The sequence below is a fragment of the Gekko japonicus genome, unplaced genomic scaffold (genome assembly GCF_001447785.1).
Source record: "Gekko japonicus isolate JY-2015 unplaced genomic scaffold, Gekko_japonicus_V1.1 scaffold59, whole genome shotgun sequence".
Classification (NCBI taxonomy): Eukaryota; Metazoa; Chordata; class Lepidosauria; order Squamata; family Gekkonidae; genus Gekko; species Gekko japonicus.
In genome coordinates this window covers 2,298,640-2,310,686 of record NW_015169174.1, presented here as the reverse complement: position 1 = coordinate 2,310,686, position 12,047 = coordinate 2,298,640, and the positions used below count along the sequence as shown (strand labels likewise).

General features: G+C 45.8%; 1 protein-coding gene across 6 annotated transcripts in view; it reads left to right on the top strand.

Annotated features, from left to right (window-relative positions):
* The first annotated feature begins 311 nt into the window (after window positions 1-311).
* BTRC (beta-transducin repeat containing E3 ubiquitin protein ligase) overlaps window positions 312-12,047 on the top strand; it is a 203,068-nt gene continuing 191,332 nt past the window's right edge. For 4 of the 6 annotated variants that reach the window (XM_015415946.1, XM_015415944.1, XM_015415945.1 and 1 more), the window contains exon 1: window positions 312-493. In XM_015415946.1, coding sequence (XP_015271432.1) covers window positions 446-493 — 48 coding nt within the window. In that variant the 5' untranslated portion in view covers window positions 312-445. Of the gene's footprint in view, window positions 494-10,891; window positions 10,927-12,047 lie in introns of those variants that run through there. The other 2 variants (XM_015415943.1, XM_015415942.1) reach the window with 2 other exon arrangements.

Sequence of the window (12,047 nt, the reverse complement as noted above, 5' to 3'; positions counted from 1 at the left end):
GCCTCCTCCAGGTGAATTAAGATGCCCAGCTCAGTCGCTGCGGAAACTACAGCTTTTATCGTAGTCTACTTACAAGATACCCAAGCGATAAACCTTGATCTGCACGTTAATTTACCCTGTCTGTCGCTTTAGAATACTACAACACCCACCGGCCGTCACTTCCAATGCCTCATACGAGGCGACAGGCGCGGTCTTTCCTTTCGCAGGGGTTACTGGGAATTGCAGTCCTTTCTCTCCCTTTGGCTACCTCTGAGGAGCAAGGACAGGACTACATTTCCCACTCGCCTGAGCAGTAGGAAAGCCGAGGTTTCTTATCTGACTGTGCGCAGGCTGTGGCCTTGCATTGAGGGAGAGGGAGTGGGGGGAGGCCTAGGCCCAGGCCAAAGCCCAAGCCTGGAGCTGGCGGGGGAACAGGAGCCACAGCAGAAACGCATCGGAGAAGGCTATGGACCCCTCCGAAGCAGTGGTGCAGGAGAAGGCCCTGAAGTTCATGGTGAGAAAGGAGCAGGGAAGGAACGGCTTAGGTTGGCGATGACTATCTGCTGTTGGAGAGGAGGGTGCAAAGGGAGTGGAATTATGATGCAGGAGTGGGGGGAGGTATGAAGAGAGGATGCGAGACTCTAGAATAAACTACCCTCAGGTAACTGGGAGGGCGGAGCGGGGAAGGGGGTTACAAATCTGAAGATTCTCGGGGGGGGGGGGTATGGGGAAGAGGGGTATCCAGCTCATAAATTTCGCTATCGTTTACGTGGAAGGTGGACTGTTCTCTTGTACCGGGTTTGATTTGGGATTTTCTTAAACAAGGGGTCTGGTGGTTCTGGAATAGAGTGTACACAGTCTTCTGGAGTGAGGGTGTTTGGAAGGTTAATGAACGGGGTTGGGTGATAAAGTAGAAGTCTGTGGTTTTGGAAACCCTAAAAATGGGCCTAAATAGAAGGTCTGGTTGAAGAAGTGATGGGGAAGCTGGACTGATGTTTTTGAGAACAGGGTAGGAGTGCGTAGATACCTGCATACTAAATAGGCGCTCTGATTGGACAAGTAAGAATGAAATAATGGATGGGGGTTGTTTGTTTGCTTGAAGGTGGAATTTGGCAGCAAAGTTAATTGTGTGCTGGGTCCATGGTGAAGGAAGCAAATCTTTTGGTAGGGCCAGGTGAGTGGGAATCTGGATGAAATTGCATTTACCCAAATGAACCATTAAAAGGTGAATGCTGACAATCTGGAATAATTTCTGGGAATTGAATGGTCACTAAAGCATTTGAAAAGGGACATTGAACTAAGTGACAGGGACTGTTTTTGGTTAGGATTTTCAGAATTGTTTAATAATTCTATTATACAATTGAAAGATGGCCAAGCATTACAGCCTGAGGACTGATGGATTTATACTGGAAATGCCAGTGATTTTTATAATCTGGCTGCAGTAAAGTATTTCTTATAATCAAGAACTCCATTGTGTAAATGGCAACCTTTCTTATTGCATCCTGAGTCTCTTCTCCCCAGCCCTGCAGGGGAGTTTTGCATTCTTCACCTCCAACATGGTTCACTTTCTCCTGCTGGTCATGTGTTGTAACTGCAGCATCCTAGCATAGTATCTTGCAACTCCCAGCAAAGGTTCAGGAAGGATACATGAAGCAACAACGTACAAGCAGTTGACTGGCATAGATCCACAGCTGCCATTGCCTTATCTAGAATATTAGTCTCTCAGCTCATTGTTATAATTTGAGGATGCAAAGTTGGGAAACATTTGTGTGGGAAGAGGGACTTCCATGTGATCTGGATTTGTGCCCTGCACAGCTTCTCTGAAAGGCTGCAGTCTTTTTGAAGAGAGTAGTTTTGGCAGGTAGTATAATTCCCTGTGGATTTTGTTAACTGGTTTTAAAAAGGATGCTTAATTTTTGATTTACGATATTGTATTGATTTTAAACCTAGTGAGGGTTAAACTCATTTTACTGCAAATACAGAACAGATACTCTCCCCTATCAAAGGCCAAAGGAACGCACAGGGAAGGCGCTGAGTTGTTCATCTCACAGATCCTATGAATTTCACTGTGTGCCAACCTCATCAGAGCTATATTGTGAACTACCAAATGCATCTGGCCTCCGTTGAGGAATAGTATTCATATAATTGCTGGGAACAATCATGTGGCTATTCATCACTGGATTTCCAGCAGTAGTTGTTTTTTAAAAAGTGTTCCTTCTCATTCTGATGGTATGGGAGCATGGAACAAAATGTTAACTCCTCCTGTGAAAGGCAGGGCCAGCAAAATCTGGTCTCCTGTCCAGAGGAGAAAACTTTTATCTCAGTTTTCTGCTAATAACTTCCAAAAGAGACCCGGTTCTTTTTGCTGTTCCTAAACTATTGCTGGGAACATAGCCAGTATTTTTTTCCACCTCAAAGCAGCAGTCTTTTCCTGCACTCCTAGGCAGATAGGGGACAATTTTTTTTATCCTCAGGCAGAATAAGCCTATCTCTAATGGATACCTGAGAATGCAGAAAGGACTTTCTATCCCCCCCAGTTATTCTCCTGATCATTGCAGGATAAATGCACCAACTGTATTTCCACTGGTGGATCAGCAAAACAGAAGTGAAAGACACTGCAACCGTTTTTTGCCCTGGATTCAAGGTGTACAAGCAGAGGGTAGAGAACATATTTATCTGAGTCAGATACTAGCTTCCTCTCATGTTCCCAGTCACAGCCAAGACAACACAAAAAGAACAGGTGCAGTTAGTGGCATAGTCACAAGCTTCATTGTCAGTCTCCCCCTTCTGTCTAGGACTCCAGAGAGCAGCACCCACTTGGCTCTGGTGCCTCGCTCCAATTGTCTTATATTGCCCCAAGGCAATTTGTCAAGGCTACAAGAACCAATATGGCTGCCCTCTTCCATCTGGGAGGGATAACCCCTTCTAGCCTCCCTTTAACTCTGACCTCCCTCACTCCCTTTCAGGGAAGCCTCTTTTCAGGGAAGGTGAATCCTATGACTGTTAGCATGCAGAAGAGCATATTCCTACTATTTGTGTTCCATCATGTTAAATGAACCTTCAGTTCCTTCTAAGTAGGGCTTCACTAAAATGCCAAACCCCCTTGTCTTTGCCCTTCAAGTCCAATTGGGGAAGTAAGTTACCAAATAAAAGCCATCTCAGCCTGATTAGTTTTGTGGAGGGTTGTGGCTCCTTCAGTTGGTTCAGTGCATTTGAGCATCTGCAGCCTTGGATGGATGGGTGCTAGAGGAGATCTGTTGGGACTTGTGAACTGTGCTTCTTTTGAGAGACCACTTTTTCACTCCCCATATCAGTCGAGAAGTTGTTGCTCTTTGGAATGATTTTAGACGTAGTCTCAAACATTGTTCCCTCTAAGCTATGGAGTCTTGTGAGCAAAAAACTACTTTGTGAGCTACTGGCATTAAAGTTCTGAGTGAGCGATTGGGCTGCTGCCTAAATTAGTTTGGAGCCATCCTTTCTGAGCGAAGACAGAAATGTGTGAGCTGGAGGCTAAAAAACTGTGAGCTATCTCACACTAACTCAGCTTAGAGGAAACACTGGTCTCAAAGAGGATGTTCCTTCCCAGGAGTGGCAAAACAAGATTCTGTCAACTATATACAGAATCCTGGCAAAAAGTTCACAAAAGTCATGCAGTTAGACCACATTCAGGGTACTGTGAGATCCGGTGCAGACAAGCAGACAATTTACTCGTAGGTCCTTCTTAAGATGAGACTTTACATCTGCTGCTGGGCTATACACCACTTGTCTAGCTAGGGGATGCCTCTGGAGAAACCTCTGTACATTCAGATTTCCATCTTCATGAGTTTTGTGGAATGGGGGTTTAGTGCTAGGTAAGCCCGTAGCTAGGACATTTGGGGGGGGGGGCGCACTGGGGAAACTGATGGGGCGTGATGCCGCAAAATAAAAAATGGAGAATAAAATAAAAGGACTCACTCACTAAGCAGATGCAGGCCCCTCTCCTGCACTGCTGGATAGTTAGCGGCAAGGAAGAAGCCAAGGAAAAGGCTTAGAGTTAAACAGCGTTCACAGCTAGGGCTGTGGTGGCTCTCTGCTGGCTGGCTTCACTGTGCATGCACCAATGGCACCCCCATTCTCAACAAATGCAAATGCAAATCAAGCAGGCACAACCGCGGAGGCGCAACTGCAGAGGCACAACCTGCCTACTTCAGCTGTCCAGAAGCTCTTCCTACCGGACGAGGTGGGCACCCCAGGGCATGGCTGAGTCCAGTCAAGCCGTGTCACCTCCCTTCCTGCCTTCCTTCCCCACTCTGTGCCTCCGCGCCTGGCTCAGCTCCTTTGCAAGTGGCAGCTTCATCTGCCCTGAGAGCCCCCATCCCAGGGAGAGCAGGAAGCATGCCATCATCCTGGGACCAGCCGGCCAGCTTCCTGGTCTCCCTCCCTCCCCCTCCTCCTTGCCAGGGGCTCTCTGCTCCTGCCGGTGTGGGAATGGGAAAAATGGTCTTAGAGGTAACAGAATGTGATTTTGGAAGACCTGCTGCCTGAAGGCAAACATTGCTCCTGCCAGTGTGGGAATGAGAAAAGCCGGCAGCATGGGAGGGTGGTGCTAGTGAGGTCAGGACCAGCTGGGCAGGGTGCAGCACAGTGAGACAGATTAAATTGGTGTGGCTTGGCACAGGCACATGCGGCTGAAACCCCCCCTACAAATATTAAAATAAAATTTTTAAAAAGGCTTTTCAGGCTTGGAACTGCCCCCCCCCCCGGATTTATTAATCGCTCTTTCCCACACACCTGCGGGCTCAGAGCGATTTTACAGTTACTCTTTGACAGTTGGACTAACAATGTTTGTGGGGATAGGGAAGACAACATACAGCATTTTAATTACACACACACTGCAGCTAGCCGGGGCTTCATCTGCGGGCTGGATCAGTCGTGTTCCGACGGCGTATATTCTTGTCGGCTGGCTGATGACATCAGGGCTTCTTGATGTTGTGCTGCCACACTGCCACCGCCTGGCCGACTCACTCCACTGCAGGGCAGCCAAAACAGCTCTTTCATCTTTCCGATCTCGCCGCGCCTCAGAAGTCACACTCAGCAGCTAACACCTTCCCGAAGGGAGTGGTGTGCCCACCCCCTTACGGGTGGTCCCCAATTTATCTACTCGCCGAAGCTTTCGAATTGCTGGGTAGACGATGAACTAGGACAAGGCTTGGTTGCTCACACCAGCACGGGGCTAGAACTGCCAAAGCTTGGCAGTTCAGATGTTATCGTTAAGCAGAGGGAAAATCCCCTGTGCCACCGCTTGTGGGGAACTTGTGGGGCAGGGCCTGTAAGCAAGGAAGTGTGGCTCTGAAATGCCCCACTGTAGCTACGGGCCAGGTGCTAGGGTATTGTAGGCCCAAGGCAGTTGAGGATGCAGCTCAGGTGATCATTGTTTTAACATATGAAGCTTACACTGAGTCTATCTGGCCTGGTACTGCTTGCTTTTACTGTGGCTCTCAGGACTTCAGACAAAGTATAGGGAAGTCTTTCCCAACATCTTTTTACCTGGAGCTTGCAGGAATTGAACCCAGGACCGTAAATAAATAAGTATGAGCTGTGTCATTGAGCCACTGCCATATCCCAGTTAGGGCTAAAGATTACCAGAGCCAACCTGCATGGGGTTTTTTTGGCAGGAACTATCTCAAGCACACACTGATTTGGATGGACAGTGACTGTATAAGCTCATATCTCTGTCCAAACTGTATTGGATCCAGTGTCCCTCTTAGAGGAAGCATACAGTCTTTGGGGTAGAGGAACACCTCATATCTATTGCAGTGGATTTGTCCAGGGCTCATGCAGATCAGTTGAACTGGAATATCTTGAACAAGGGAGAACTTGTGCTTTATCCTGAGGTTTTCCAGCTTCTAACCCTTTAGTGGAATCCACTGATCACCAGCCTTTTTGTACTCAGGAGTAATGCCCAATGGCTTGGTTTTTCTCTATGTTCTGGGAACAGCCTGCAGGGGTGACAGATGCATTGTCTGTTAAATGGTCACACAGACTCCTCTATATTTTTGCTCCTCTCTTCCTTCCTTTCTAGCCTACAAGACAATAGTTCCTGGCTCTGATGAATCATAAGATCCTTGACTTATAGTCCCTGCCAACTAGACTAGGTCTCCTCTGTCAAACACCAAGCATGGCTACAGCTGAATATGTGGAGAATGAGAGATAATCAGTACACTCCTATGCCTATAGATGTCAGTGGATGTAGACTGTGGTAACTTTGCTTAGGATTGCAGGAGGAGTGTATCACCTTACCTCATAGGTCATAGGTGAAATTTCTGCCATTAGAGTATGATAGCCTTTTAGGGCAGCTGCTACGTGGGTCAGACCCAGTGCCTCCTTCAGTTATTGTAGTCAAGTGTGTATCTTTTCTTGGGATGGAGCAAGTACTCTTGACAATCTCTTTGCTGATTGCTCTTCTGCTGGCTAAATGAGAACAGGAAGTTGGGCTTACTATGATTTTGTTTGTTTGTTATGTGGAGCTGTTTTGGAGAGGGGCATAATTGTATGGGCTCTTGCAGGAACGCATAAAGAATCCCTTCTGTCCATTGCTATTCAGATGTTTTCTCTGCTGTCTACATCTTGTTCACCCTCATTTCGATGATTTTGAGGCTAGGTTTTTTTTTTAGGAAAGGCAATTTTGATCTGGCATGCTTGACTAAGATCTGGGTGCACGAGGATGAAGTGGTGGCTCTCACTCAGCTGACTCCCCCAGCATACTCAGTCAACACAGGAAGTCAGGTGGGGTGGGCGGCAGTTCTCATCTGAGATTCTTTCTCCTTCAAACAGCTTCCTGCACCAAACATCATTGGCACTGAATGTGTAGACCTGGTGTGGGGTGCCAGGGAGATTGCTGGTTACCAGTTAGCTTACCAGTTATCTTACCAGTTAGCTCCCTGCTGAGGCTGGCTGAGGCAGTGGCGGAGTGGGCCTTGCATTTCCCCAAACTGATAGTTTTTGGGATTTCAGTGACCATGCTGACGCTGCCTTGTCCAGTGCCTCCTTAGACTTTATGATTGCCATGTCATCATTTGGACTCTCCCAGGTTGTATTGGCCCCCATGCACAGAGTGGGCCACACGCTGTTTGTTTGTTTTTAAATTTATATTTAATTAATTTTTTCCAATACTGTTACAACAGTGTTCGGCAATAAATAGCGATACAAAAACTATTTCAACCCTAGATAACATTCATTGAGGGTACAGAAAAGAAGATCACAGGTTTTCATTAGCTAGGTCAGATAACTAAAATCAAGAAGTTCAATACAAACAGGATATTATGCTAACTTTAAGGCTATTTTGGATTGTAATATAATCAAATATAGTACAATGCAATCAAAAGAACAGTAAATTTCTATAGGCCGGGTTGTTTGGAATTGTTTCGCTATTTTCTGAATAATTGATCATAGGAAACCATACTGCCTGTAACCACTTTTGATATTTTTCTGACAGCAAAGCCGAGGAGTTATATGAAGTATGCCCATAGATGAAGCAATCCCAGATTCTGGATCTGTTCTTTTGTTCAGGAATGGATCTGGATTCAGTGGGTCTTTGCGAAGCAGTACCATAGACTGATAATTACCTTGTGAAGGTCAGTTTGAGATTTGCCTCCTCCCTCTACAGGGGTGGCGAGTTTATTTGTGCTTGCACACAGAGACTCATGGATCCAATTGGATTTCAGAACATTCTGTGGGATTTGTCTGGCTCTGCTGGCAGCTGTTTTGATGAACTCACTGATGACTGGAATCTGGGCCTTCAGGAGCCCATTGACCGGTTTGTCCCGCCCCCAGCGCCCTCTTCACCCCATACTACCTTGACTCCCTGGTATATGGATGAACTAACGATGGTAAAAGGGGAGTTAGATTACTAGAGCAGTGCTGGCGATAAACCTGTGACAAAACAACAAGAACACATTATAGAGCCCACTTGAAGGCTTACAAAGGGGCAGTAAAGGCAGCAAAGCACTCTTATGTGCCTCCATTGCATCTGCCGTGTCACGTCCAGCTGAATTTTTTAGAGTTATTAGGCAATTGACCACTCCTTTGGTGGCTGTGACATGTTTGCGATGTTCTTTTCAGATAAAGTCTTGCTCCTTCACCAAGACTTGGCTACTACATTTGGAGTCAGTAGGAATCTTGAGGCCCTGTGTGTGCATTCGGGTCCATTTTTGGACTCCTTCAACCCACTGTCCCAGGCAGATGTTTACAGGGTCATAAGAACATAACAGACGTCAATGTTGGATCAGGCCAAAGGCCCATCCAGTCGAACACTCTGACACACAGTGGCCAAAAATACCAGGTGCCATCAGGAGGTCCACCAGTGGGGCCAGAACATTAGAAGCCCTCCCACTGTTGACCCCCCCCCCAAGCACCAAGAAGACAGAGCATCACTTGCCCCAGAGCCCCTATCTATACCTTGTGGCTAGTAGCCACTGATGGACCTCTGCTCCCTATGCTTATCTAATTCCCTTTTGAAGCCATCCATGCTTGTAGCCGCCACCACCTCCTGTGGCAGTGAATTCCGTGTGTTAATCACTCTTTGGGTGAAGAAGTACTTCCTTTTATCTGTTCTAACCCAACCGCTCAGCAATTTCATTGAGTGCCCGCGAGTTCTTGTATTGTGAGAATAATCTTGTATTCTTGTATTGTGAGAATAATCTTGTATTGTGGGTCCTATTGGCTGTGCGGCTTACTGCCTACTCCTGCCCTTCCTAGTTGGTGAAGTCCTCCCGGGAAATGGTAGGAGGAGCCTTGGGAGACATTATAGATCTCTCACTCTCCCAGGGCTTTCCCAGCTCCCTCAAGGAGGCAGTGCTGACACTCCTCCTGAAAAAGTAATTGTTAGATAATAGGATCTAGCCAAGTACCACTCAGTTTCTAATCTTCCGTTTCTGGGAGAGGTGGTTGAGCGAGCAGTGGCTGAAAAGCTCCAGGAATTCCTGGATGAGACATCTGCCCTCGATCCCTTCCAATCCAGCTTTCAGTCGAGGTTTGGGACTGAGAGAGCTCTGGCTGATGAACTCTGGTTACACCTTGATGCAGGCAGGATGCATTTCTGATCCTGTTGGATCTGTCTGCCGCCTTTGACACAATTGACCATTTAGTCCTGTTCAACTACCTAGCCTCCCTAGGTGTGAGGGATACATCCTTGAGCTGGTTCTCGTCATTCCTCCAGAGTCAGTCCCAGAGGATAATCATGGGTGGAGAGGGCGTCACTGCAGGCCCTGACCTCTGGAGTTCCATAGGGGTTGATTCTCTCCCCGATGTTATTTAACATCTATATGCACCCTCTGGTGGAGGTGGGGTGCCATCAATATGCAGATGACACTCAGCTCTACTTCTTATTTAAGGAGCAACCAGTAGCCAGAATTCCAGCCTTGGCCTCTTGCCTGGATGCAGTGGTGAGGAAGCCTGGACCACTGGGACCACTTCTACCAACTCTTGATGGGGTCTGTCTTTCTATAGTCGACTCGGTCAAGAATTTGGGAGTATAGCATGATTCTTTGCTCTCCATGGACAAATGTGTCCTTGGTGACAAAGACTGCATTTTATCATCTGTGGCAGGCCCCCCATTTGTCTTGGGCAGACCTTGCCATGGTAATTCACTTAACAGTCACCTTGAGACTGGACTACTGCAATGCGCTTTATGCAGGGCTACCTTTGAAGATGCTTCGGAAGCTGCAAGTGGTCCAGAATGCAGCTGCCAGATTGCTGACAGAAGTGTCCTGGTCAGCGCATATAATACCTATCCTGTGGCAGCTGCACTGGCTCCCTGTTAGTTTCCGGTGCCAATTCAAAGTGTTGGTACTTACCTTTGAAGCCCTTAATGGCCTGTGACCCCCATACCTTTGGGACCACCTCTCCTGGCATGATCTTCCCTGAAATTTATTGAAGGTCCCTGGTCCACAAACTGCCTACCTTGTGTCGTCAAAGGTGAGGGCCTTCTCAGTAGCGGCCTCCATCCTGTGGAATTAGCTGCCTGAAGAGGTATGTGCCTTGCGGGACCTCCCTAGGTTCCGCAGGGCATACAAGGCTGCCCTTTTTCAGGCAGCCTTTGAGTGATTGTAATCCACCAGGCAGCTGGCATACTTCAGCTATGTCTTCACCCTCCATGTATTCCCACCCTGCTTGACAGTGGATAGATTTTAATGGGGAAAGATTTTTAACTGTATTATATTTTAAAGATTATCTATTGTACCTTTGTATTGTTTTTATTGATGTATTTTAAATGCGGTTTGCTGCCCCGAGTCCTGTTCAGGGGAGAGGGAGCAGGATATAAATTTGATAAATAAATAATAAATTTGATAAATAAATAATAAATAGTTCAAGTTATTTTTTTTAATGTGGTAAGTTTCTCAGGTACAAACAACTACTGAACTAGGATCATTCTACCCTTGGGATGAAGCTCAGGTTTTCTGTCTCAACTTTTCTGCCAGTATTAATCTTCTTGCTGCCTACTGTCCTACATGCTGAACAGAAGTTGATAAATTTTACAGTTGATTTCATTTTACAGTCCAACTAATACGAAGTTGTAGCAAAGGGTCCAATTAGATGTGACAGAGATCTTTTAAAAGGCAAAGTACTGCCACTCATATACTTCCACCTCTTCCTGGTTTCACTGATTAAATTCACTGCTCCTGTGTTGCTGTTAACCCTTTGAAGGGGAGGAGGCAAGTATAATGGACGTGGGGAGACTGGTTTCAGTTTGCAAGAATCTATGGAGGAGTGAGAGGTACACACTTCTCTTTCCCAAAATAGCCCTAATCTGGACCTGAGTGGTTTATGACTGTAACTGAGCTTTAAAAGAAGCAGGGAATATCCAATCACAGATCTCCAAGCATCTCATTTATTTCAGTCCTTGAACAGTATTTTTAGACCTCTGAAATGGAGACCAGTGTTCAGAATGACAGTTCCTGTTTTTAGAATGTAAGTGTATTATAATGGTTTTATTTGGTCTCAGTACAGAAATGGGTTAACCCCTTAGCCTGTTTAAATACTTGTATGGTGAATGTACTCTACATCACGTATGAGTTCTGAGTGGTAGTCATGTTTCAAAAGCATACCAATTTATAAACCTTATTTATTTGTTATCTTCCCTTCTGCTTCAGCAGGAGCACAAAAAGCAACTTATAGACAGAGTAACACCTGTTAGAAGCAAAATACTGGTGTGTTTTAGTAAATTAATGATGTAGCAAAATGGGAAAAACAGCTGCAGCCATAAGACCAGGACTGAGAAGCCAACCAAAGGGTTTAAAAATTATGAAAATATAAAAGTATTTTTACTTTTCTGGCAGAAGGAAGACAAATGTGATGTGGAGGGAGTTCTGTCCTCCTGCCATTCTCATGTTAATAAAAGAGGATCATCCCCTAATCTGTCAGGGTTATGAAAGGTATTCCCTTAGTGTTACCAGTCAATTGATTGTATGTGTGGCCCAGATAATGTAGGATTTTAAATGTTATGATCAGCTCTTAAGCATGAAAAGTAAGTTGGAGAAATAAAATGGGAGTGGTACACCCCTCTCTTGCTGTTTCTTCAGTAAGAGGTGGTCCATATAATTCTGTACCAGTTTCCAGACCATCTTTAAAGACAGCCATTTACTACAAACACATTGTCAGCAAGTAGTTTGCCTCCTGCCACCTGAGAATCCAGCAGCTGGGTCCAGGACCCTAAGTCTCCAAACAGTTGGGTACATAAGTCTGCCAGTTATCAATATGTCTCTTTTGTCTGTATCCAGCTTCATTTTATTTGCCCTCATGCACCAGAGCCTAGGGCTGGTTTATGGGGTCCATCATTGTTTCTAGATGAAAACAGAAGAGTAGAGTTGAGTGTCACTGTAATTAGCTGCTCTAGCTGTTAGCTTTAAAAGTGGATTTTTTTACCCCTTTAGACAACTGGCTTTTTTGAAAGCTGGTGTATTTAACAAGAGTATCTCTGACAGCAAAGGTGGAAAAGTAAAACATTTGTCAAAAGCTACTGGGACCAAAAGAGTTCCACTGATTTGTTATTGTTGAAGATTATCTCTCACAAGCTACAGAGCTAATGTTGA